We start from the raw sequence: 27,586 nt of genomic DNA on the forward strand, positions 1-27,586 counted from the left end.
ACATCAAGGTTTAGGAAATTTAAAGCTGTTCTTGAGGAAAATAAGAGATGTGTTTCAGGCAACTCCAATACAAATTGCTGAGCCCAACTTATACAATACAGTGGGTATTCAAAAAAAACTGTATTCCCCCATGAGAAAGGATTGTTCTTCTTCTATTATGTGAGTAATACACATACAGATGCCTTTTATTAGGTACCACTTGAGACTGAAAGCATTTGGGGCAACTTAAAAATTAGTGGCTTCTTTCTGAATTGGAAGTGTATCTGGAATCAAACTTCTGGTCCCACGGGCGCAGCATGATTAAGAGGACAGCTTTGGAGCCATTCTCCCTGGGCTTGATTCTTATCTAGCTGTGTGACATTAGGCAAGTTCTTCAACTTCTCTTTAAGTATCCTCATCTGCAGAGACAGGGATCATAAAGCTAGATCCCAAAGACTACATATTCTGATTCCATTTCTATGACATTACCAGAAAAGGCAAAACTACAGAGAAAGAAAGCAGATCAACGGTTGTTTGGGTTGGAAAGCAGGAGTGGGAAGTGACTGCACACGGGTACGAGAACTTTTCAGAGTGAGGGATGTGTTGTAAAACTGGAGCATAGTGAAGGCTGAACTGCATAAATTTACTAAAACTCATTGAACCACACATTTAAAATGGGTACATTTATGGCATGTAAACTGCACCTCAAAAAGCTGTTTAAAAATGGAGATAAAAGGACCTTTTTCACGGTTCTTGTGAAGAATACAAGAAGTCATACACACAAAGTGCTCAGAATAGTACCAAGCACTTGGTAAATTCTTAGGAAAATTATTACTTTTCATGAAAGATATTACTTTTTTATGTTTGAGGATAAGCTGCTTCTGCTAATTAAGTTTCACGTAAGAATCATAATGTAATTCTTTCTTTTCAGACGTTACGGCAAAGAGTTATAAAGGACTTCGGAAAGAAAATTACCTTGCCACTAAAACGCTAAGACCTTGGCTTATGCCCAAACAGCCAATGCAGAAACAGTATCTGCAGGTCTTATTTTATGGAGGTCATGAGAGGCTTACAGTTTAGATTGGAAGGATAACAAAAGCAGAAAATTCCTCAGTGTTAAGATACCCCTAAAACTAAAGATTTATGGAGTCACTTCCTATAACTAGACAAAAATCAAATAAAATTTATAAATCCATTATGAAGACCGAGTCCTAAGTGGAAACAAAACACAGGTTCCTACTGTATTATCTCCAACATAGCAGGAGGTGGCTCCAAGGTGAATTATAGCAGCAGCTTTTGGGCAGCAGTGGCCAAACGTGTGCACGTGAGCCATCACATCATGTCGTAACTGTTTCTCTTCCTCAGCTGCCATCTTGAAGTCGATGTTGTCCAGGTTTGATTTCATCTCCTGGATTTGTTCATCTGTGATAGGCAAACCCAACGTCTGCAGAACAGGCAAAACAAAATACCTCAAGCGTCACAATGACTTGAAGTGACACCGAGAAGTACATTGGTTCATGTTAGCATTTATGTCCCACCTCCCAATTCTTTTTTTTTAAATTTTGTTTTTTTAATGTTTGTATTTATTTTTGAGACGTAAGAGAGACAGAGCATTGAGTGGGTAAGGGGCAGAGAGAGAGGGAGACAGAATCTGAAGTAGGCTCCAGGTTCCGAGCCATCAGCACAGAGCCTGACGCAGGGCTCGAACTATCAACCACGAGATCATGACCTAAGCCGAAGTCAGATGCTCATCCGACTGAGGCACCCAGGCGCCCCCCACCTCCCAGTTCTTAAATTAAGATTTGGGGCAACTAAAAGAACATGGGTGGGGAAGGGCAAGGTTTTCTTAATGAATCATGGTAAGTTACATTCTAAGTAAACACCAAAATATACAACAATGTACATTTTGCATATTTCAACAATTCTGATCTTTGTTCCCTCTGCCCTTGTATCTCTTCCTGGCTCACACAGTCTGGTCTTTGGGCTCAAATGTTACCTCCTCAAAGAGGTCTTTCCTGATGCCAATGTGAAATATTCTTCTTATGTGTCACTCTTCTATTCCTTTAGCCTAAATTTATTTAGAGCACTTATCACCACATGACATTTCTTACAAATGCATTAGCCTGTCCCTCCCCCTACAATGTATACTCCACAAGAGAAGAGCCTTGTTATATTTATTGCTTACCCCTTAGTGCTTGGCATGTAAGTGCCCCAGGTGTGGGATCCAGGCCACAGCTTTACATTTGACCCAGACAGATTTACTTCAAGAAATGAAAATTAAGAATGTTGTAAGTGGTTTTGCCAACAAATTACGTACAGCAAATTCAGTAAAACAAAGCCTTTGCAGGATATTATTGAGAAAATAAACACATCAACAGCTTACATTCATCCACCACTGGAAAAGTAAGGCCGGCAAAGAGCAGCTTGCAGCCCAGGCAGCTCAGACCCCTGGATCCAAAAGCTAAACATATACTCTGGTGAAATTTATTCAAACGTCACTTGAAATTCCCAAGTCCTGGCCTTGGGAAGGATCTTGCGTCTTAGACCTGTCTTGTCCGAGATGGTGGCTACTTGCCAGATGTGGCTATTTACATCTAAAATGGTTAAAGTGGGGCACCTGGGTGACTCAGTCAGTTGGGCTTCTGAGTTCGGCTCAGGTCATAATCTGGCAGGTTCGCGCTCCACGTCGGGCTTGGAGCTGATAACTGGGAGCCTGGGGCCTACTTCAGATTCTACTCTCCCCCTCTCTCTGCCCCTCCCCCACTCACGCTGGGTCTCTGTCTCAAAAATAAACACTAAAAAAAATTGTTTTTAAATAATAATAAATTTTAAAAAAGAATAAAATGGTAAAAAGTAAAAATCCAGTTTCTTGGTCACACTAGCCACGTTTCAAAAGCTCAGTAGCCACACTGAGCAAAACTGCCTCGAAGTGTCTGTTAGCCAGTAGATAGGACACCTCAGGCCTCCTTCCAAAGCAAAGCAACAGGGGGCAGTGTGGCCAAACTGCTTCTTATCCCCAAGCAATGCATCTTGTCAAAATTCATCCCCCACTCTTGCTTTTCTGCATTCCTCCTAATCTTTAAAAAAATTTTTTTAATGTTTATTTTTGAAGGAGAGAGAGACAGACTGTGAGTGAGGGAGGGGCAGAGAGAGAGAGACAGACAGACAGACAGACAGAATCTGAGGCAGGCTCCAGGCTGAGCTGTCAGCACAGAGCCTGACGCAGGGCTCAAACCCACGAACCGTGAGATCATGACCTAAGCCGAAGTCGGACGCTCAACCGACTAAGCCACCGAGGCACCCCTCTCCTAATCTCTTATTCCTCAAATTTTTGTCTTAACTACTAAATTATTACATAGTTCTTGCTAATTTTAAAAATTTTTTAATGTTTATTTTTGAGAGAGAGACAGAGTGTGAGCGGGAGAGGGGCAGAGAAAGAGGGAGACACAGAATCTGAAGCAGGCTCCAGGCTCTGAGCTGTCAGCACAGAACCTGACGTGGGGCTCGAACCCATGAACCGTGAAATCATGACCTGAGCTGATGTCGGATGCTTAACCAACTGAGCCACCCAGGCACCCCTAGTTTATGCTAATTTTGACACCCTACAAGATAATCCAAACGCAGGAGATTATACCAACGTTGTACGCATTTCAGGCAATGTGCACACTGGCCAGAGGAAAGAACACAAATTCAGACTCTACATTTCAATTCCAGCTTCATTTACTAGCTGCGGTGATCCTGAAAGTCTGGGGTTTTTTTGTTTTTTCAACTTAAAAAAAAATGTTTATTTATTCATGACAGGCAGAGTGTGAGTGGAGGAGGGGCAGAGAGAGAGAGAGAGAGAGAGGGAGATACAAAATCTGAAGCAGGCTCCAGGTTCTGAGCTGTCAGCAGAGCCCAATCCGGGGCTGGAACTCACAAACCGTGAGATCATGACCTGAGCCAAAGCCGGACACTTAACCTACTGAGCCACCCAGGTGCCCCATTCTGCAAAGTCTTTGAATGCCACTACCCTCATCTATATAATGGAGTATCATATGAAATGGAAAAGAGTACATAACAGTACATGATAAATGACCACACACTACTGATGTCCCTTTCTACCCATTATTGTCTGAGCCAATAGTTTATGAAGTCTCTCTGTGCCTCCATTCCATCAACGGTAAAACATCTGTAAAGTAGTTACAGTACAGTGTTATTTTGAGGATCAATGAGGTATTAATATGCCAAGTCTTAAGACAGTGTCTTGGCAGGCGTGATAAACATGTCTATTATTATGTCATTTACTTTTTTTGAGCAGGCATGATAGGAGTGTCTATTGTTATGTCACTTAATTTTCTTGAGCACACTGATGGGGAGGGGGAAAATCCAGGAAGCGTTCCCTGTTTGGGGAGTTCCTCTGTACTTGGGTCCCAGGCACACACTGTTTGTTTCCCTGTTTACTGATGCCATTTGAGAAGGCATTGCCATCTGGCTTGTGGCATTTTCCTCTGAAACTTTATAGCTCTCTGGATCACTTTCAGTTTTCTTCAACTCCTCTGGGAAGGCCGCTCTGGAGCTATTTCTGAAAGCGTTGGGCCGAACAGCGCTATATGTAGCTCTTAAAAGAGACACCAGAAAACCCATCTAATAACCCCCTACCCCGATTCTCCCTCCTTAGAGGAAAAGTGCAGTACAGTGGAGCAAAAACAGTGGCCTAGGAAACATGAATTTTGTAGGGACAGTCCTGCCATTAACCACACTGAGGCATTGTGAAAGATAAGGTGGCTAAGCTCTCACGCTCTGCATTGAACCCAGGTTCACACCCCGGGTACGCTATTAATGGTTCGGAGCAAATAACGCGCTTGGCTATCACCGAGGCTTGATTTCTCCCGTATAATGTGGGGAAAGCACCACCTAGTTTGCAAAGTTTCTATGGGTTAAACGGGAAAAGAAATCAGCACGTAACAAGGGCTCAGGGTCCGTGTTAAGCAGTGTATCCCTGCAGGAATGGCCAAGATAAATCCCTAAAATGACAGCGTGCCTTTCTCGCCGCCTCCTCCGCCTCTAACCCTCCGTGACTCAAAACAAAGGAGGCAACAGGTGTCGGCTCCCGGGCTTCCTGCCCTGACCTTCCTGGGGCCACAGCTCCTCAGAAAAGGGACACCCGGCCGAAAATAGCGGGGCAGCTGCTCCCGGGGGCCAAGCCCAGGCGCGACGCCGAGCCCCGCACGTGCTGGGGCGGGCCCGGCCCCTCATCCCGGTGGCCCATTACCTGCTCGGCCTCCGCCAGCCACAGCCAGAGCTGCCGCCATGTCCGGAATTTGTACCTGTCGCTAAACACGAAGCACATCTCCGGGCTGGCGTAACGGGAGGCAAGCGGCGAGCGGTAGCTGTCGTGCCCGCAGGCCGCCTGCTGTCCCCCACGATCGCCTCCCTCCGCCATCCCGGTCACGCCTCACCACCAGGTTAGGGCAGAGCCAGCGAGGGCGGGAGCGGAAGCCAGGGGACGGGACTTCCTCCACGCGGGGCGGAACTTCCTCCACTTGGTCTCGCCCCTGGGCTTCCGGGGAACCGGAGCCTTCAGGGTTGTCGGGTTTCCGCTGCTTGATGTTGAGTTTTGTCAAGTTTATCTTCGGGTACAAGAAACGTCATTAGCGCCTCATAAGCTCCTGAGCCGCTGTGTACCTCAGTGTCCCCATTTGAAGAAAGGTACATTAAGACCAGCCTTTAAGATTGCCGTGAGGTTAGAGTGTTAGATCGATGCCTGGGACGCTCAGAAACCCGTGTGTATTTGCCATTATTAGTTATGGTTGTCGCCCACTCCAGCTTCACCGCCACTGCGCATCTGGCACCGCACGCAGTTCTGAGGAGGAATGAGCGTTTGTTGAGTTCCAAGTGAGCCCCTCGCACGGAACTGCAGTAAAAACGGATTTCAGCCAGTGCTGGAACTGAGACTCCCAAAAGCCGAGTGTCTTGCTGAGGGCCACCCAACTAGCCACCCGACTTTAGATTTTGCACTTAGTCGCTACGCTGTATAGTTCCCAGCCCACTCCATGCTCGGTCACACCACGACTTGGTAAAGGCATTCCCAGCGTCCCCCTGTCCTGGAACACCTCTGTTTTCTCAGTACCTCCTACTTAATCAGTCTAGAAAATGTTCCCTAATGATCCCACTCTTTTCTCTGGTTGACCAATAAAAATAACAACCTCTAACATCTGTGAAGGGCTTATTAGGTATCAGGCACTTGTTTTTTACACGTGGTCTCATTTCATGCTGAGGATTCGAGTGCCTCGAGCAGTAGTAGATGAAATAATACAAGTAAAAGGGCACCTGGTTGGCTCCGGATTTGTACGTTTGAGCCCTACATTGCGTATAGAGATTACTCAAAAATAAAATCTTAAAAAAAAAATACAGGTAAAGCTCTTGATGCAATGCACAGAGTAATGCTCAATAAGTGGTGGCCATTATTATGATCCCCACTTTGCAGGTAGCAAAACAAAGGCGTGGGTCGGGTGATTGTCTTGGGATTGTTCATGTGGAAGGGGGAAAGCTAGGAGTTATATGCAGGCAGATAGGCTTCAGACACCTGGTTCTTAGCTCCAAATGTTCCCCTTCCTTGATGCTACAGTAGCAGGCATTATGCCGCTCTGAAATAACCAATTTTGAGTTCCTCAGTAGAAGGAGACCTCCCCGGGGAATTCCACTTTGAATTTCCAGCTTGTTTGCTGAGGTGAACTCCGCTTTGCCAGTAACCATGATACTTCAGGGATGTTAGAAGTTGCTGATTAGGGGGTGCCTGGGCTGGCCCAGCCAGTATGCGACTCTTGATTTCAGGGTCATGAGTTCAAGCCCCACTTTAAGTACAGAGCTTACTTAAAAAAAAAACCAAACCAACAAAAAACCAAGTTGCTGATTAGATCCCAAGGCTTCAAGATCGTGCTTTGGACAATAATTTCTTTTCCTGTCACCTTTCCATTTCTGCTTTCATTTATTCACAGATTCACTCACAGCCCTATGGAACACACTTCTGCGATCTCCTAGATGATGAATGACCTGACTTCTTACAGGCCTCTCATAACTCTCACCAGAGTTCAGTGTTTTCTGCTTTCCCAACTAATGGCAGACTTGGTGGGGGCAGAGATCATGTCTGTCTTGGTCACCGTGTCCCTGGCACCTAGCACAGAATCTAGCATAGTCTAGGTGCTCAGTAAATGTTTCCTGGATGAATGAATGCTGCCAAAAGGAGTCTAGCACAGAGAGAGAAATGGGCCCATAGTAGCCAAGATGCAAGTGAGATACTGACACTGCACATCCTCTTTTCCCACGTCTCACATTTCTTCAGTGTCCTCATCCCATGGATCTTTCATGGCTCCACCTGGACTCCAGAATTAGCAGCCAGAAATGACTGCAGCACCAATGCAGAATACCTTGGCCATCAGAGAAGCCCATCAGTTGGTATCCTGGGCTCATCACTCAGGTCTTGTACGCCCCTCTTGAGCTGCAGAGGCTTGGTGTTGAGGAGAGAGGGCGGACGATTCTGGGAAGATGAAGAACTTACTTCCTGGAACTTCCCACTCTTTGCAGAGTGTGTCAGTGTGGCCACCGCTTTGATGTGCAGTGACCAGTTTACTATCCTCACCTTCCACTGTGACTTGTGAATACAACCGTCTCCTCAGTCTTCCAGCCCTCACTCCTGCCTCTGCTTCACTTTACTGTCACTCCTCCTCCTCCACATAGGAGTTGCTGCCTCCAGTCTTCCAGATCCTCATTCAGGAAAGGATCTTGCTCTTTTGATTATTTTATGTTGAATCTTTTTAAAAAATTTCTTTATTTAAAAAAAAATTTTTTTTAAACGTTTATTTATTTTTGAGACAGAGAGAGACAGAGCATGAATGGGGGGAGGGTCAGAGAGAGAGGGAGACACAGAATCGGAAGCAGGCTCCAGGCTCCGAGCTGTCAGCACAGAGCCCTACGTGAGGCTTGATCCCATGAACCTTGAGATCATGACCTGAGCCAAGAGTCGGACATTTAACTGACTGAGCCACCCAGGGGCCCATTATGTTGAATCTTTAATCTCTCCTGTATTGCCTCCCCTCTTCTGATTTAAAAAGAAAACGCACAGGCTATAGAAACATCTCCACTTGCTCTGTTACCTCCATAACCTACCTCTCTTTCTGGCTGCCTCTTTAAAAAAATTTTTTTTAATGTTTATTTATTTTTGAGAGGCAGAGCACGAGTGGGGGAGGGACAGAGAGAGAGGGAGACACAGAATCTGAAGCAGGCTCCAGGCTCTGAGCTGTCAGCACAGAGACTGATACGGGGCTCAAACTCACAGACCGTGAGATCGTGACCTAAGCCGATCTTGATCTTCAAAACCCACCTAGACACTTCCAGCTGGTTATCACTATTCCCAAAACGACATCTCTAGGTCAGGAGTCATACTTACATCTCTCTTGTGCCCTAACTCTAGGGAAAGGTCTTCTGATGATTTCATTTTCTTTTATATCTGTCCTTCTTATTTTTTAAATATTTTAAAAAAATATTTTATTTTTTTAAAGAATATATTTTTAAATTTATTTATTTTTGAGAGAGACAGAGAGAGAGTTGGGGGGGCAGAGAGAGGGGGAGAGAATCCCAAGCAAGCTCCGCACTGTCAGTGTGGAGCCCAATGTGGGGTTCGAACTCATGAACCGTGAGATCATGATCTGAGCCGAAATCAAGAGCTGGATGCTTAACTGACTGAGCCATCCAGGCGCCCCTAACAGTTTTATTTTTAAGTAATCTCTACACCCAGCATGGGGCTCGAACTTACAACCCCAAGATCAAGAGTTGCTTGCTCCACCAACTTAAGCCAGCCAGGTGCCCCTCTGTCCTTCTTGCTTAAACAATTATTTTAAAATGTTATTTATTTTTCGGATAGAGAACACCAGCAGGGCAGAGAGAGAGGGAGACAGAGGATTTGAAGCGGGCTCCACACTGACAGCAGCAAGCCTGATGTGGGGCTTGAACTCCTGAACCGTGAGATCATGACCAGAGCTTAAGTTGGACGCTCAACCAACTGAGCCCCCCAGGCGCCCCAAACAAATTCTTGATATAATGTCCTGTTACCCATTAGGATCATTCATTCCACAAAGGTGCATACTGTGTACGAGGCATTGGAATACAGTGGGCAGCTGATGAGGCTGGAGAGAAGGACAAAGGTGAGAAGAGAGGAAGCTAAATTTGGAGAAGTAGATGGAAGCCAGACCATGTGACCCCTTGTTGGAAATAAGGATAGTTTAAAATCACTAAAAGGCTTTAGACTGGATGTAGAGTGACTTCCTCAAATTTGTGTTTTGAAAATATGCTATCAGTTACGTATGGAATGGATTGGGGGCAAGGAAGCTGGGGTGAATGACATGTAAGAAGCCAGTTGGGCTACTGCTGTGGACCAGATGAGACCTAGGGTTATAGGAGATCTAGCTTGGACAAGAGAAGTGCAGAGGAAATGAAGAAAGGGAAGAGATTAAGAGGTCCACTCAGTCCATTTTAGTGATGGATTAGTTATGGGGAGTAAGGGATGGGGCAGAGTCAAGGATGCTCCTAGGTCTCTGGGTTTTATCACTGAATGGATGGTAACGCCATATACCATGGTGCCAGAGGAGGGGCAAGCAGGCAGGATGGTCTTATGTTATGGATGCATTGAGTTTGCAGTGCCGTTAAGCTATTCAAGCGTTCTGAAACGTTGAGTAGATGATCATACGTACAGGTCTGGAGCCCAATGGTATGGGCTGGAAATATAAATTTAAGTCATTAACATATAGATGGTAATTAAAGCCGTAGGAGTTTTGGGCCCTGGAGCTGATGAACAACACGTAAAAGAATCTTGCCTTGGGGCACCTGGCTGGCACACGGGGTACAGTGTGCAAAGCTTGATCTCAGGGTTGAGTTCAAGCCCCGTGTTGGGTGTAGAGCCTACTTAAAAAAAAAAAAAAAAGAATTCTACCTTTTGAGTGGTGCTTACATTGCAGTGAGGGAGATGGATAATAAAGAATAAGCAAGACAGTTTTAGAAAGTGGTACATTTTTGGAAGAAAATGTAGCAGGACAAGAGCATAGGGTAGCTTAGGGTTGGGGGGGTGGTGACAGGTATTTTTTTTCTATTTATTTAAGTAATCTCTATATCCAACACAGGGCTCGAACTCACAACCCTGAAATCAAGGGTCACATGCTCTTCTGACTGAACCAGCCAGGTGCCCTCTGATGACAGCTATTTTTGAAAGGATCATCCGGTTAAGGCCTCACATTTGACCAGAGACTACACAATGGTGCGGGGACAAGAGCATCCCTAGCAGTGGGAAAGTAAATATGATGGCCTTAAGGTGGGCGTAGGTTTGGTGTGATGAACAGGGGTAGTCTAAGATTGAGATTGGGAGAATCATAGGGAACGAGACTGAGTAGAGGGTTTGTGTGCTGTGGTATAGAGTTTCATTTTAAGGAGAAACCCTGGGAGGGCAGCGACATGAACAAACAGAGAAGCCTGGGGTGGAGCTAAGCGGAGGGTGACAGCCAGGGGTTGCTGCAGTGATGGCCAGATCCTAGTTGGTGTGGGAAGATGTGGATCTTGTGTGGATGCACGTTTAGCACACAGCCGAAGGGCTTCCTGACAGCCAAGCAAGTGATGTGAAGAAGCTGGGGGTTTGAGCCACTAGGTGGACAGTGGTGCCATTTACTAAGATGGTTAAGACCAGGGAAGGAGATGTGAGTAGGGAGGTGGAGGGATTTGTCTATTAGACTGGGAAGTAGACAGGCAGGAAGTCAGGTGGATAGACAGGATATTAGAAGGGCCAGGGTTGGAGATCTAATTTGGGCACGATGGGGACATGTGTCGTATTGAAAAACACAGGGCTGGTCGATCTCATATAGGAGGAGCAACGTGACTAGATAGCAAAATGTAGGAGTGGGCCTGAGCCCAGGGGCACTGCAAAATTTAGACCTCAAAGGAAAAAGGGGACCAAGAAAGAAGGCCAGTGGGGAGGACACCACCTAGGATGTTGGCATAGAGAACAAGGCGGGGCTTGGGGTTGAGCACTGATGAAACCAACTTTTCCTGGCCAGGCAAAAGAGGCTGAGGGAGGTGGAGGAGGGAAAGGACCACGTTAGAGCGACGAAGGAAATCCAGGAGCTGTGGTATCAGGAGGTAAATGGCTGCGTCCGTTGGACGAGGGAGGATGTTAGTGACCTTAGAGCCAGCTCTCTTCAGGAACGATAGAGGCAGAGGCCTAGGAGGGGGAGGAGAGAAAATGTCTCGAGAAGAAAAATGGGGCAGGGGCAGGGGCACGGGCTGGAACGTGGGCCCACAGGAGGATGTGTGTACAATGGCATGGACTTGAGTGCGCTGACCGGCGGGGGCTCCAGCTGAACAGCGCCCCCAAGAGGGGGCAGGAAGGGGCAGGGTCCCAAACACTGGAGGCAGCGGCACTTGAAGGGGAAGGAAGCACCTCTCTCTGATTATAGTTTGGAAGCAGGAATTTGGGGGATTCTTCTGACACCCCTGATTTTCTTTCTCCACGTATTAGGACGCTCGCTGCTTGGTGTCAAGGTTTCACTGCTGGTTGGTTACAGTAGATTTACAGGAGTCCTTATTTGGCCTGTAATGACTTTTTTTCTGAGCAGTGCTGCTCTTGGGTACTGGCAGAAAATAGAGAGTCAGGTTTCTAAAGTGGGGATTTTGTCACATGGGTGTCAAAACAGGAGGGGCGAGGGGAATTTAGAGACGTTAGCAACCACGCTAGTGAAATTGTGGGCTACAACACCTAAACTGGATTAGGAAGGGAGAAAAAAGAGAGGGCTGGCGGGATGGAAGAGAATAAATAGTCAGTGTCCTGGAGTTTTAAAATTCATCAGAGAGGAGGAGTGGGAACCAGTTGGGAGGACAGGAGGTTAAGGTCAGGGACACTGAAATTACTGGTTCTGGAGGGGAGCAGTTTTGGGTGAGTATGGGAGTGTGTGGCTGGACTGGAGGAAGGCAGGTAGAAGGCTGGCCATTAGGGTGGATTTTCCCTGTGGCACTGAAGTCACCTAAGGTGATGGTAGGGCACGTAGGCGTGAGGAGGGCCGAGTCAGAGGCTAAAGTCTTAACCACCACCATTCTACAATGTGCCACCCGTCCCCCCACCCTTAGCCGTCTATGCATTTTTTAAATACCCGAACTTTAAAGTCAAGTCTTTTGGTGATACAGGTCCTCATAGTTTTTGCAATGATCTTTTTTCCTCAGAAAATAGCACTTGCTTGGAATAGGCAGGCCCTCGAGGTGTTCGCCAGCACCTCATCTCACACTTGCTGCATTTACTTATTTTATGAAACAAGAATTGGATGGCATATGGCCTACCACGTTGTACAACAGACTCCTTAGGGACACTTTGTCGGAAATCTAGGTGCTTCTCAGCAGAGGGCATTCTGGCGTGCTAACTTTGGAATCCTACCTGGGTTCCATTATGTGATTGAGACAAGTTTCAGTCAAATGAGCGAATGTACGTGGCCCACTTAGAGCGGTGCCCAACTTACAGTAAGCAATCAGTGTTCCCTATTATTAGCTAATTAAAGGATTCTGAACCGTTCTCCTCATGCACTGGGTTCGGCGCCATCTGTTTGGCACAGCATTCTGAGAATTAAGTCAGACAACAGTACCTGGGAATTAGAAAGCATTCGTTTCCTCCCATTCCTCCCCTTTGCTATTCTAAGAGGTGCTTCAAGGCCACAGAGCTAACAGGTCTGTGTTTTAGCAGCTAAAATAACCATAAATAAGAAACTGCTGAGATGGGGCAAAGCGTCTGAGCCATGTGACAGCACTCAGGGCAGGGTGGCGAGGCCCTGAGCGGCGAGTGGGCTGGGTCTCGGCCCTGGGTGCAGCGTGGCCCTCCGCAGGCACTTCCGTCTGCTCTCCTGGCTCCCACGCCAATGGCAAGTACAGGACTCGAGAAGACAATGAAGCTAGGAGAAAGTCAGTTTCATTTCGAGAATGTGGAGCCCGTACCGCAGGCAGGCAGCGAGGAGCACAGACCTCCCTCCCGACTGGCCAACCTGACGCCCCCAACAGCAAAAACATACAGGACAAGGGAGAGAAAATGGAGGATGCCGGGATGCTGCCTTTTCGGAGACCTGTATGTGGAGCAGGGAGAGGGACAAGAAGAAACAAAACATAAACATTTGACAAACTAGCAAATTAAACAGGCAGAATGAAACAGGAAACCACAATAGATGCTTAGCAGCCAAACACATTTATTAGTCTTTTTTCTTTTTTTTTTTCCAGGAACCCAAAAATATTTTGTAGTTATAATGTAAGCAACTGAGTTGCACATAATACAATCATATCTTTCCAAAATAAAATAAAATAAAAAACTAAACAAAACAAAAATAAGCTGTTTAAAAGCCCAAAAAAACCCTTCAGAAAAACTCTTATATATGCATTACATCATCTCTCAGTTTTAATGAAATGACGGCGACTTAATTCCTTAGTACTCAACCTGTCACAATCCAACGAAACACCACCCTTGAGTTTTTTTTGTTTGTTTTTGATTTTTTTTTAAATCCAGCATGAGAAATACAGTACCTGCTATGGCAAAAAATACACATAAAATGCAACTTTTCAGCTTATTTGTACATTAGTAGAGTTTAACATTTTATTGTTTTTTTTAAGTGAACCAGTGATTTTAAGTACCACTATACTAAAAAAGTAAAATAAAATAGAGAAAAGGGGGGCCCAGCCTGCCATGCAAGTGCACCTCTAAAGTGCCTAGTTTCTGTGTCCATGTAAAACCAGTAATATGAGGAGCAATTTCAACAAATGGGAGTTTGATTAAACCTCTATGTTTAAGAAAAAAAAAAACAAGACAATGCCATATCCTCCCTTTTCTCCCCTCAAACTTCCTTAAATCCCATCGTCCACTTTCTCTGTTGCCCACCAGAAGAGAGAAAAGAAAGCCACCAAAATAACATTGTAAAAGCTATTTCAAGTATAAGAAAAACAAAACACTTCTGGGTAACTTGCAGAGAGCATCACTATGTGCAGCTATATGTAGTCATGTTGGTAGGTTTTGTTTCTGCTGAGTGTTTCAGATGAGAGGATTTTTGCTGTACCTTCCTGTTACCTGTTTTGTGTGCAAAGTTGGAAAGCTGCCTTTTAAAACTCCAGCCTCTTTCTGATGCCCTTCTCTGCACCTTCTGTTGAAAGGGGACAAGGAGAGAAGTGAAGGGAGGAGGAAAGAGGAGGGCGGGGGGGGGGGTGCCAGTCGTTAAAATGGCACTCCTCCCATCTTCCTTCCCAGGCCTCCCACCTCCGAATCCCCGCACTTCTCTGGTTCACCGTCAGCGACCTAATTAACTCTCACGGCAGAGATTCCCATTCTTATTTCCTGATTTGGTAGGATATATTTTACTATGTAAACATAGCCCCTAGGATTATGGAACCCAAAGCAGCATTTATATCTCCATCTAAATGGAGAAAGATAAAATAGTCCAGAAACCTCTCCTCAGGTTGCTTTTGTTGTCTGTTTTTGGTTACTCACGACAGGGGTGGGGTGGGGTGGGCACAGAATTAAGTTGTAGGCAAATAGTAGAGACAGTTAGGAGTGGGCACAATTGAGCTGTTGTGTCTGCTTCCCCCGCCCCCCCCCCCCCCCGCCCCGGTCCCAGAAGGGTTTTTTTTTTCTTTTTTTTTTTTTTATAACCTGTTAAAAATGTTCCTGCACCTTAAGTCATACAGAGGTTAAGGCCAAGGGTGCAGAATCTTGTGCACGTGTCTCTGTGAGCACATTCACGGTGCATGCACCATTTTTGATGTCTTCTGTGAGATCACTGGACACACTTTGGTCACTGGTGTGTGCAAAGGGTGGTGGTGGGGAAATGTCCCGGGAAAGAAGTGCAGAGATCAGCAAAGCCCTTTGGGAGCATTGTGGATGGATATAAGGGCAGTGAGGACTTAAGGGGGACCAGAGGCAGGAGACTGATAGAAAAGGGGCCAGCCTCCAAACAACAGAAATAAAATCCAAAGGTGGATAGCGGCCCAAATCAGAAGGTGGGTGGTGAATATGTGTGTATTTATTATCAAGCTTCTTCCCCTCAGAGGAAGTCGTCACTATACAAGATCGGTGAGCTCAAACTAAAAAGGGCTTCTAGACAGATACAGGGTTTATCCTTAAGATGGGGGGGAAAGGAGATGTTTGTGAAGAAGTTATTCAAAATGATCCATTCTGACCCTGCCTCGTGGGTGGCCAAATCTAGGAGAGCGGTAGCTGACAGGTTCCTACAAGCAGCATTTGTTAAACGTCCTTTCCCTCTACCTAATGTCAGCTTCAGGCCTCACGGAGACGAACAAGAAGAACATCTGAGGGTGCTCACACCTTTCAGGGAGGCTGTTTGCACGTCTCAGGTGGATTTCCTTTAAGTAAGACATCAATCCATTTCCAGAGCATCGCAAAGTGACAAGGCTATAAATTCTGTAGCGCCAAACTGAAATGCCAGGGACTAATTCCCTTTGTGAGCTACAGAATGCTACTCTGTTGCTCAAAAAAGTCAGCCTGTGTGTGAAGCAAGAGAGGTCGAGAGCTCAAGGTCTCAGGTAAAAAACATTCTGGAGTGCCTGGAGGGGATGGATCTTCTGGAAGAGAGAAATTCAGACACTCCCCACCCTGGAAGTAGATGTGGAAGAGATGGCATCTATTTGAAACAGGGTTCAGACACTGGTCGGCTGTCACTGTGTATGAGAGGCAATGGAGAGACCACCACCCTACAAATGCAAGTCCGCTCCCCTGACCTGTTCTTTCTCTTAAGCCTGAAAGAAGATCTGAAACTTCAGATGGCTTAACAAAAAAAAAAAAAAAAAAAAAAAAAAAGGAAAATATCATATTTTAGGGCTACTTTCACAGCAAAGGAAAACATTGTAAAAGTTATCCTATTTACACATTCATATTTTAAAAAGGATAACCCACTGGTGTCAGAAACGGAGAGGGGAGTTAAGGGTCTACATTGCAGGGGAAATGTACCTCGAGGTATTGTTTTGTGTTAGACAGTTGAAACGTCAGGATTTTATTTTTTGTTTTGTTTTTTTTTTGTTTTTTTTTTTTTGTTTTTGTTTTTTTGTCTAAAGGCAATCTAACAGATTGGAACCCTGATAAGATCGTGCCCGTGCAACCCTGCACGGGCACGAGGAGACTGTGATCAAGTCTGTTCCTCGTTACAGTACTGTGAACGTCAACAACAAAAACTTCTGCCTGGAAACACTGAACGTGGGCAGAACAATCTCTGGCTTATGATACTGCGTGTTGCAAAGAATGCCTAGACCAGAGCAGTGCAGGTGCCAGGACTCACCACAGGAATTCTGTCGGGCCGGGAGGCTCTAGGCTTTCCTGTGTGCAGCACCTCACCGCTCACCAGCTCTCTAGCAGAACAAATGGCAAGGAAGCAGAGAGAGGACGTTCGGCTGAGGGGCAGTGGGTGGGGAAGAGTCCTTTTTTTGCCTGCCAAGCCAACGGGCCCTCTTCCCCACAGAGCAAGACAGTTTCCTTATAAATAAGTTCACTTAAAAATGCTTAAGGAAAAACAAAGACAAATTAAAAGGAGCGAGGAGGAGCCGGAGGAGGAGTTTTGGAAATCGACAGGAAGATGAACTTTAAGGTCAGCACGAACGAGGCATGGTTTCCTGAGCTTGAAAGGGTTCTGAATTCAGGAAAGGATGAGTACTTTTTCCCAGAGAACACGAGGGCCTTTGGGGCCCCCGCTGTGGCCCTGGGCTAACACTGCACGGTTAGGGTGGAGGATCCGGCTGCCAGGAACCGCAGGCCCCCAGGACTGCAGGAGGACTCCGCGTCTCTTTCCACCTCACTGTGCCGACTTGACCGCTGCTGGCTCTCACTCCCCTTCCCCGCTAGGACGTGGGGATACCATGGACACAGAAACCGTAGAACAAGGATGCAAAGCCACTTCCTTCCCCTTTCTGCCCTCCCCCTCCCCCCCTCGCAGAATGCATAGTTACAATTCACGTTACAAAATAAAGAAGCAACGATGACCACATATGGGACCTTTTTTTTTTTGAAAAAAGAAAAAAAATCCAACAACCTCTTCTTAAATTCAGTATCAAAATTCACATTTGCATAATAATACATTTCAAGGCCATTAGAGAGGAATGAGAGAGAAGCCCAGAAAGCCACATCTCTCCTCCCTTTGTCTCCTGAATGAAGCTGAAGGAATCTTGCGGGAGGGACTGTCTTCCTCTTTGGGGAGTTCTGAGGAATTATGGAAAATGGCCCTTAGCATTCACTTGTGGTTTCTTTAGAAGATCGGGCATGGGGAGAAGAGGTGGAATCGCTTAAAACAAACATAAAAACAAATGAAGAGACACTGCAGATTTCTACGTTTAACTAGAATAGTTCTGAAGAAATAAAATATGATTTCAGATTTTTCTTTTTTTTTTTCTCAAACACTTCCATCTTATTCTCTCAAAAGCCTTTTCCTCGTGTGTAATACCCTGTTCTCATAAACAGCAACATTATGGGACTTCCATTTGGGAAAATAATTGCCTTCTCAGGACACAGACTCAAGAGGGTGGAAACGCGCTGCCCGCCCCGCACATGGCGGAAGCCAGAAAACGCCTTCTTGACATGCACGAATGTGTCACAGACATCACCATATTTCAGTTCTCCAGTGCTCACAGAAAAACAAAAAACAAAACGGCCACGGCCACACGCGCGCGCACGCAGACACGAGGGAAACTAGGTACCGCAGGTAGAGAAATTCAACCTGCGCTCTCCGACCGACCTGGGTCTCTGTCGTTGTGCACCATCACCTCATTCTCCCGCCCGAGCCCCAGGATCTTTTCCACACAACTCTACACTGTGCAATATGGGTGCTAATGAAAACCCCTCGGCTGCCCCCTGGGACTGCCAGGAGACTCGCTGACTTCCCTAAAGACTAAGCTGACCGCCTTCCTGTTTTATCCCCACGGAGAGCTTCTGCCTAAAACAGACGGTCCCTGTACTCCCAAAGGCACATTCAGAAATACTACACTTAAGTAATTCCTTGGACAAAATTAAAAGGGGGGGGGGTGGCGGGGGTGGTGTTTTAAACACATTTATTCTAACATCCCGAAATTTCCGGCAAGAAGGGTCACGCTGGATGCATCACTTGGTGAGAAACTATACTACCTTTAAAAGGTATGTAACTTCTTTAAAGGGTTCCAAAGGTTTTTGCTTTGTTTAGTATACAGACGACCCCCCCCCTTTCCATTTTTGGCGAACACATTTAGGACACACGACCTTCCTGTCCATAAAGCTCTGCGGGACGGCTAGCTCACCTCCAGTGACCTTGCACAACCCAGCCCTCTGAGAACCGTGCACACCTTTCAGGAGCCGAGGGAGAAGGAATGCCAGATTGAGGGTGGGGTCCAGGAAAGCAGGGGTGAAGGGGAAGAAAAGCACTTCGTTTCACATCTCTGCAACGACTATACTGTAAAGTACCTTTACAGTTTTGCTGCTCCCCACTAGCAGTAAAGAGGAATTAAGCTCTTTGAAAACAACAGTCTCAACGTATTAATCTTGGCTCGAGAGGGGTCAATGGCGATTGGGAATGGACTTCCAAAGTGGTGACTGACGGTGTGAAAAATAAACCGAGGCACAAAGTGCTTTACGGAAACACGATTTCTTTCTTTCTTTCTTTCTTTTTTTTAATTTACAACACAACACTTCTTGCCTTTATCTGACCTTTCCTTTCCCCAGGGACAAAACTAGTGTTTGTCACAACGAAGACCCCATGACTGAATATTGCAGAGACCCTTCAGTCAGGGTGGTACCATGTTTCCTGGTGTGCATAGCTTCTCTTTAAAAACAAATTCAGCTGTATAGCCAAGTGAAAAGAACGATTTAAATTCTGTGAGGCAAACACTGGCAGCTTCGGTCTTCTTTTTTTTTTTTTTTAGTGGTGGTGGTGGTAGGATACAAGAGATTGACATTTTAAAAACCACTCAAATGTTAGAATACTTGGTAATTCCTTCAGCTCTAGTCTGAGTGACCACACACATAAGGATAGCAGGAATGCCCAGCCGGTGGGGAGTAGCTCTGTTTCCTGACCGGTGTTCCCTTCACCATCCTGTAAATGTTCATGGCCTCTTTGGCGGTGCAGGCAGCAGGGAGGCATTCTGGGCAGGTTAGGGAGGGTCAACGTTCTATTTTTATTCCATTACTACTGTGTTCATAGACTCCTGAAGTTGAGAACTATTTTAAATCTAAGAATGTGATGCCAGTACCTCCTTTATCAGATTCAAGGTCAAGAAAACAACACCGTCATTAACAAGTGGGGACCATCTCTGAAAATACACACACCTTTGGCACTGGCCATAAACCTACAGAGCTTATGACAGGGTATGCACTAACTCTGGAAACACAGAGAACATTCTATGGGTTTTTTTTTTTTAAAACAGATTGTTGACGTTCTTGACAACATTATGTATATTTGCCTGCTTCTAGACTGTGTGGACACCCTGTAGTTGTAGATAAGAAAGCTAAGAGGGTGCGGTGTGCAGCAGAGGGTGAGGGCGCCCTATTTTCTGAAAGGGTGCTGAGGTCTACAGATTGACAACTCTCTGTAGACACAGAGGCTGGAATATTTTCATCTGCACCATTACATGCAGCCTTAGCTGTACACTCACAGAAAGGAAAACAATTCAAGAATACATTTCTTTTTGCAGCAACACTAAGCAGCATAGTTAATGCACAGACATGAATGAAGTGTGACAAAACTTGGCAAAAACACTGAAGAAAAAATTTGATTTTGTTTTTTAACCAGCTAAACATGTGTCTCTATGCTTAGTAAAAGACCCTATAGATAGTTAAAAGAAAAAAACCCAAATCCCAAACAATAACCTACAAAGTGTTATATATTGAATCTGAACTCTGAGGATGGGGGAGAAGGGGACCTTTCTTACATAAAGACTCAATTGTTCCCTAATCTTAGAGACGGCTGTTAGAGCCAAGTCTGCTGAAAACATCTTATTTACACTGCAGAGGAAAACAGGCTTGGCTTAAGCGTTTTTCTCAACACAGAGACATCTTCATTTTGTTTAAGAGTCAAGATGGCAAAATATAAAAAAGTAAAATTAAAAAGTACACAGCATCTGAGGTCGATATGGAATCTGGCTGTTAACCCTACAAAAACTGCCCCCCTGACAAGTGGCAAAAATTCGAGTGAATCTTTGCAACAAGTCAGTAGCCCGTGAAATGTTAGTTTCTGCTAGATATATTAATAAAAGTTCTTCCAAATTCTTAGGCAGGGATTTCTTTTCCTCTCTTTTTTCTTCTTCTTATTTATTTTTTTGCATATCTTAGATCCCACGTTCAACCCACAGGAACTTGGAAGAACCGAGTGCTCATTTATGCTACATTCATATCAGAAGAGGTGGCAAAGTTCTTAGAACAGGAGCCATCTGATTAGAAAATTAAGCTGCTATAAATAAAACTGATCGAATGGCAATCAATGGATAATTATTTACTGGGGGATACTGATGAAAGAATTTGCTTTGGAACCTTGACATGCCATCACTGCTAAGTTAACTTCTGTGCATGTTGTAAATGCAAAAAATCAAGGGCTAGGTACGGAGGAACCAGAGATGCCACATGGGCCATCCATTTCTTCACAGTGTCTCGGAGATCTGAACTTTGTGGGTTTTTTTTTTTGTATTTTTTTTTTTTTTTAAACACCTAAAATTAGGTCATGGCACTGGATTTAAATTGCCAGTAGAGGTCTCCAGTCTGATGGAAGACATCTCTTCCCCACGAGTGCTTATTTTTTTATTTTTTAAATTTTTTTGGCGACTCATGTGGTAGACAGAAACCAAGTTTGTGATGTTTGAAAGATGGACACCTCCAGCCACTAGTAATCAAGTGTTTAAAAAATAAAGGAAACTAGTAAAAATTGGAAAGCTCAAATTTACATGATCGAAATGTTTACAAAATAAATCTACATAATGAGAGGTGACCAGCAAACCTCTGTACACATGCCAGAATGTGGTGGAAGAGAAGCCGCTCCCACCGAATTTTCTAAGTGTATGGAAGCCACTTAACCTCTCAGCAGACATGGCTCTTGCCAAAGAATATCATGGAAAGAAAAGAGTTTTTTCTCTTCCATTATATTCTCACTATATCCTTTTCTTAGGTCACTGCCAACCAATAAAGCAAAGCTTCCATCAAGTTGACCAAAAAAAAAAAAAAAAGGTGGGGGGGCAGAGTTGGGGGAAAGAGAGGAGACAAGGGAGGACAGGAGCAGAAAAACAGGAACCCCTTTCTACTGGCCCAACACAGACAGACTTTCCAAATCACTGTATGTGGTTGTCACAATGACACATGTGGAGACGTCAGTACCCAGTAACGAGGGCGATAACACAAGGAAGGATCTTGGCATTCCACATTACTGAGACATGAAAGCATATTTCACTTCCTTGATTTCTGTTTATTTTCAATTTAGCCCACTGCCTGTGGGGCCTGTCCAGAACCACTCCGATTTCCTTAATGGGCAAGTGTCTTAATGTCTGCGGAGTGACTGGACCACATGCACATACACACGCGTTCCCCCTGCTTAGGATGTCTGGGTGTATGTACGAAGGCACTAAAGCGGCTTTAGAGAAATTGCAGGCAGCAACCCCACCCACTCCCTTTACCTGTCAAGCTGGAGTTTCTTTCCCACTGGGAAGCTTAGATGTTTAAAAGCAGCTGTGGTCATGCTTGGGAATTCTGACCCCCGGCCCCAGGAGGGAATACAAAAGGAGAATTCAACGTCATGAAAAATCGAAAGGAAATACTCCACATCTCCAGCTGAGGGATGGGGATAATTAAGCAGCAGATCTTCAAAACAGCAATTAAAATGAGCACAACAGTAGCTGGGAGCTAAAAAAGTAAAATCACTTGTTCCTTATTAGATTCTTCTTTTCTCCTCCTCCCATAACAAACGGAGGTAAGACAGACATTCTTTGTTAATAGAACAGTCCATAGATATTTTCCTCTAGTAATGCCTATATTTAAAATTTGTTCCAAAAATTATTAACCTATATTTCCTAGCTCTTTACATAGATTCTCAGCAATCCAACCGTACTATTTTACAGATTAGAGTTTACTTTTTTTTTTTTCCCCCTAAGTTGTTGTTTCTTTCTTTCTTTCTTTTGTCCTGGGGTTTGAGGGGCAGGGAGAAGGGTTCCCTTAAAAAAAAAACAAAACAAAAACAATCATTAGGGGAGATGTCAGTTCAATCTTAAATGGAAAGGAACAGAGTGATGACGTTCCCATTTATAAAAACCAAACGCTCCCACTAAATGACACACAATTTCAAACGAATCCATGATAAAGCTCTTAGAAAGCTAATCCTTCTCCCATGTTTTTAAAGATAACGAATTGACCTGTTGCTGCTAAATTGATCATTTTTAAAAAATATTTCTTTCTATGTGTTTTAAAATGTGTGATCCCCAGTATGATAATAATGTTTGGAGACTTTACATTTTTTTTTTTTTTTAAGTAAAAATTGTTTCAACTTTTTGAAGTTTCAGGAACTTGTAAAAGTTTATGAACAGGAAAGAAACAGCCGTCTATCTAGGATAAGATACGGTTAAATAAACCATCTTCAAAAAACTGGCTTCCTACCCTAGAATTCCTGAGAATGCTTGCAAATTTTAAAGCAGGAAAATAAATGTTAAAAACAAAAACAAAAAACACTGTTAAATGCTCCCAGAGTTAGTCTTCATCTAAAATATATATTTATATGTATATATATATGCACTTTTTGGTCTTTTTTTTTTTTAAGTTTTTAATTTTTTCCCTTTAAGCTTAAGATGGAAGAACATTTGAGCTTCTCATGTTTATTTTTACATATTTCAAATCCCTCATTATGTCTTGTAAACAAGAGGGGCTCTAGCACCCGGCTTTCACCGTAGTATCGTAAGGAACTCAACTAACCCATAGTGCAGGCCAAGGAACCAGCAGGCAGGAGGGGGGGGGGGGCAGGACACGACAGGGAATCACGGCAGTGGACAGGGCTGTCACGGGCTCGTGGGAGCCTCGGGACACGCTCCTGGCCCAGGGCCACTAAGATTTTGCCGTCTGTAGATGGCTGAACACAGCTGCTCTCCACCTGGACGTCACCACACACCACAGGGTTTTGCTCCTCACACAGAGAGCAGGCAGAGGGGACCAGAAGGAGACATTTTTGTACATGGGCAGAGATGGAAGGGGCATGGTGGTGGTGATGAAAACCGGAGAGCAGGAAGAGGGCACAGTTAGTTTTCTACAAGGCATTCAATGGGACTGAACCAACGCTGGAGACTCAAGTTTGACCACCTCCCCACAAAGGGTGCATAAAGACTTCCAAGAGCGAATGCTTACTTGAATTACACATGTCAATCTCTTTTGAGGCTAGGTTTATAATCAACAGGGTAAGCCAGAGGACTACAGAATTCCCACTCTTTGTCTCATAAAACCACTTGATGCAAATAATTCGTTTTTGCCTTTTCCTATACACACCCACCCACCCACCTACACACAGACACAAGCTAAAAGTCAAATACATTAGGCATTGTTGTATCCTTCACTGAAGATGCTAAAGAAAGAAAAACTCCCTTGTCCTCACTAGCAGCAAGTTATGGAGGACAGTAGAGGTCTGCTCCCACCAAGGGTTGGAATGGGCAGGTATTTGCTGGTACAGAATGTCGGCACTTTATGTTAAACAGTATAATGCAGACTGGGATGTCCACACAAGTGCTAGCACATTACCGGCATACGTTCCCCTCCCTCCCCACCACCCCCCGCCCCGCCAGCCATCTGCTTTGTATAAAGGGTTACCCCTTCAGGTCTGCTAGAACTCTTCACAAAAAGCAGTTTGATACATGTTGATTCCAACATAAGTACATACATGTTGGTGATAACTGTGGATTAAAAGTTGCCCCCTATTCGGCCCAGAGTACTACTACATTGATGCTTAAAAAAAAAAAAAAAAAAAAAAAAGTCTTTAAATACCAAAATAAAAAAGCAACATTACAAGGAAAAAAAAAATAAAGAGGTCAAAACCAAAAAAAGGTGCAATACTTAAAAGTCTTTGCTAAGTTATACCTGCCTAAGCAAAACCACATACACAGGAAATACACAACACAGAGAAACAAAAGGAAACGCTTGAAGTACACACTGGTTTAAGAACATTCGTTAAGTAAACGTTTCTGTCAGTGATGGCCTGGTGCTGTAGCGCGCCGCGGCCTGGCACAGGTAACGCTCGGCGAGAGAGGAGCAGAGAGGGAGAAGCTGCAGCTGCTCACGAGTTACTTGTTTCGTTTTCACACAATGAAAAAGAGAACCAATTCAGCATTACCTGACTTTCTGATGAATTCCTCATACCTGATTACAACAAGAAAGGGGGAACGTGGTTTTTCTGCTTTTGAGACACCACAGAAGTAAAAACTCTCTCATCGTCTGTTCCCGTTCAAACTAATGAAAAGAAAAGGCCTGCGTGAAACTTAACAGATATCCCGATGTGCCTGGTGGCCACTTACTTTAAAAAACAGAAATAAATAAAACACACGGTTGCTCCAAGAGGTACCTCCTGCTCTCCTACTTTTTTGGGACTTGGCAGTGCTCCGCTCTACTGCTAGGTCGAAAGAAAAGCAAGAGAAAACTCGCTCAGGCTAATTTGCAAATGTAAAGGAGCTCCCTGCTTTAATCATTAAAAAGCACTCTGTTCATCTTAATGCAGCCCAACGGAGTTGCTTTAAGTAAGCAGTGGCTCCCGGTGCTTGTGTGTTCTCATAGTTAAAAAAAATAAAAATTAAAAAAAAAAAAATAAAAAGCAGATGGCCGGCCAGCCAGCCTGCAGACTGTTAGCAACGCAGCGTTCGGAGAGATCGGGTGGGGCAGGGGGAGGAGGACACGGGCACACGCACACACAGAGACAGAGAGAAGGATGCACGCAAATGCACATGAACACACGTGCACACACATACCAGAACGAGCATGCCTGGGCAGTTACATGTGCCAGAACACACTGGTATTTATCAACCAGCCAATCACAAATTTTTTCCTTTTTTTTTTTTTTTTTTTTTTAGGTTTTTTGTGTTTTTGTTTTTAAAGTGAGGCTCCGTCAAGTCTTCCCCCCCCCCACCCCAACAATTCTTTTGAATTCCCCTCCCTCCCAAACGTGGTAGACCTAAGGACGGAAACACACCCAGTGCAAACAAAGTTAAAAAGCTATTTTTTTTCAGTATATATGTTTCTTAGCAACAACTTCCATATAACATGAAAAAAGTGAAAAACTAGAAACTAATTTTTTTAATTTTTTTGTGTTTAAATTTAAATGGTATGTGTACTTGCTTCACATTGTCTTTCTAGGTTGGCGTTCATGATTCAAGTATTTCAAGAGTGATATGTTCTCTTTTTGGATTCATATTCCAAACGAAAAAACTGAAGTTATAAGGGAGGCAACTATGTGCTCAGACAGTCTGTCAATGACCCACCTTTTTTTTCTCTCTCCGTTTTCTTTTTTCCTTTTAAAAATGTATTTATTGCAAGTTGAAAAAAAAAACGAAAAGGTCAAGTTAGTGCTGCTGCTGTTCCAAAAAAGGTCACGAGGTCAGAGTTGAAAGTTTTAAGTTCAGATTGAATCCGACCCTCCTCCCAGAAGGTCACCAGGTAGTAAGGGAGCAGGGCTGCCCATCCTATGGGGATCTTCCACAGTTGGGACTCCCCACAAGCTAGAAGAATAGTTTGGGGGCCCCCACAACGAAGCGCCAGCAAGATCGGCCCCGCTGCTGCCGCCAGCACTGCTGCTCCACTGCCCGAGCCCTGTGGACCCACCGAAAAGATTCAAAGCAGGTCCGACGGGATCTGACTGGGTCTGGCCGGTCTCCAGCGACTGCCAACCTGCGGCGGGTGCACTTGGGGTTGCTGCAGGTGTAGGGGGCTGAGCTTGTGCCAGAAAGCGGCTGACTTCATCATCGGTGGCAAACTCAGCCAGGATGGTAGTGTTTCCCAACACACACCTAGAAGAAAGGGGAGGGAAAGAGCTATGGATTTGAGGGAAATCCTAAAGCACCCGCACGGACTGAGGGTTTCGAGTCCCAGAGTCCCTGATGTTCAAAGTATGCTCCTTTGACCAGCAGCTTCCACATCCCCTGGAAGCTTTCTAAAATGCAGAATCACAGGCCCCACCCCACGCCTACGGGATCAAAACCTGCATTTTAACCAGACCAGGTGATTGAGAAATACTGTACTAAAGCAGTAAGGGATCACTAAATCTCAAGACCTCTAAAGACTACTAGGGGGTACCACGTATCACTATCCTTTTGGAATTTGTATGTTGAGAAAAATGTCATCTTTCTTTTCCCCATGGGCGGTAAAAGGTCACACTGCAAACATCAAGGTGACTCAACCTCACACATCTGGAAGTGCCACTGCTCTGCCTCTGGGCCGGGCTCACCGCCTGAGAGTCACCACTGCTTGCTCGTTCTGTCTGTAGCTTTCTGCCAGGGCCTGTAGCCACAGAGAGTCAGCTCTTCCCTGGCTACCAGTTTGACGGCAGCTGGGAGGGGGGACAGTCAAAGTGTGATCCAGTCCCACCTACGTAAGACAAAAACCTCTGCTACCCGCCAAGCCACGGCGTTTCAGCTTCACCAACAAAGAAGACAAAGTAAGCAACCAGATTCTATTACAAAAAGTGACGGCACCTACAATGTTTCACATTCTCCTGAACACTGGGGCTTTGTTTTACGCTATTAAAATTTACTCACTGCTTCATGACTTCATAAATTCTTTACTTTTGGAATTCTGATTACGGGCCTACACAGATATACAGGGCAATCCACGCCTGGGGAGGTAGAAAAGATCCATCCCCTCTGAACCAAGCAATTGCTTATGCCAGGATGCTGTTTTTGTGCATGTTCTCGTGGATCTTTGCTTTATTAAACAGGTGCCAGAATACTCACGTGTGCATCTTCGTGCGTGTTTGTCTCAGTGAGCGTAGGATGGGTACTCACATGTGCAGTGCAGTCTGGGCCTTGGCTGCCTCCTGTTTGGTGCTGTATCGGATCAGGGCAGTGCCCTGGGTTAGGTTCAGATGGAATGTCAGCAGTGGGCCATGCTGCATGCAGATGGTTCTCAACGTTGACCCATCAATCTAAGGAGTGATGATATTCATGAGTTAAAAACGAGGTAGGGTGTGAACAGAAGTCGAATGGCCTTTCTTGTATATGAGGAGGAGAAGGGCTTCTGGTTTGTAAATAATGATATCGGCACTAAGTAAGTCTTGGACAAAGGAAGGAAGGACTCAAAGCAGGAAAGAGTGCACTCAATAGAGGTCTTAAAGGCAAATTCAAAGTTAAGTTAATTCAAAGCACAGGCTGAGATCTGATGTGCCCATACTACAAAAAAAAAGTTTGCAAAAACATAGCTCAAGACAAATCCTATGATTCGACCTGTAGTCTGTTTTTAAGAGGTAAACACATGAATGTGTGTTGACTTGTGAGAGCCTTTAGAAAGCAGAAACAGGATGGCGTCCAAACAGGAACTTAAGACAAGTTCTCGACCTCATTAGTAACGTCGTATTTGAACTATTCTCCACTCCCCTGGTTAATAATC

At 44.8% G+C, this 27,586-nt stretch overlaps 2 protein-coding genes and 1 long non-coding RNA gene across 16 annotated transcripts in view; 1 reads left to right on the forward strand and 2 right to left on the reverse strand.

Annotated features, from left to right (window-relative positions):
- ADSL (adenylosuccinate lyase) overlaps positions 1-5,455 on the reverse strand; it is a 17,753-nt gene extending 12,298 nt beyond the window's left edge. Inside the window, exons 1-3 of one of the 6 annotated variants that reach the window (XM_086712204.1) lie at positions 5,289-5,431; positions 2,165-2,240; positions 1,220-1,423 (exon numbers count right to left, since the gene is read on the reverse strand). In XM_086712204.1, the coding sequence (XP_086568330.1) occupies positions 1,220-1,384 (165 nt within the window). In that variant the 5' untranslated portion in view covers positions 1,385-1,423; positions 2,165-2,240; positions 5,289-5,431. Of the gene's footprint in view, positions 1-1,219; positions 1,424-2,164; positions 2,241-2,362; positions 4,151-5,233 lie in introns of those variants that run through there. The other 5 variants (XM_025927034.2, XM_086712203.1, XM_025927032.2 and 2 more) reach the window with 5 other exon arrangements.
- Positions 5,456-13,864, forward strand: LOC147578874 (uncharacterized). Its single transcript, XR_015253285.1, has 2 exons — positions 5,456-5,670; positions 6,960-13,864. It is a non-coding gene; the product is annotated as an uncharacterized LOC147578874 (long non-coding RNA).
- The window catches only part of TNRC6B (trinucleotide repeat containing adaptor 6B), a 259,643-nt gene continuing 245,257 nt past the window's right edge, over positions 13,201-27,586 (reverse strand). For all 9 annotated transcript variants that reach the window (XM_086712195.1, XM_086712196.1, XM_086712194.1 and 6 more), the window contains 2 exons: positions 26,986-27,125; positions 13,201-25,992 (listed from right to left, as the gene is read on the reverse strand). In XM_086712195.1, coding sequence (XP_086568321.1) covers positions 25,605-25,992; positions 26,986-27,125 — 528 coding nt within the window. In that variant the 3' untranslated portion in view covers positions 13,201-25,604. The remainder of the gene's footprint in view (positions 25,993-26,985; positions 27,126-27,586) is intronic.

The sequence above is a fragment of the Puma concolor genome, chromosome B4 (assembly GCF_028749965.1).
Source record: "Puma concolor isolate L17-30 chromosome B4, mPumCon1.1.hap2, whole genome shotgun sequence".
Lineage (NCBI taxonomy): Eukaryota > Metazoa > Chordata > Mammalia > Carnivora > Felidae > Puma > Puma concolor.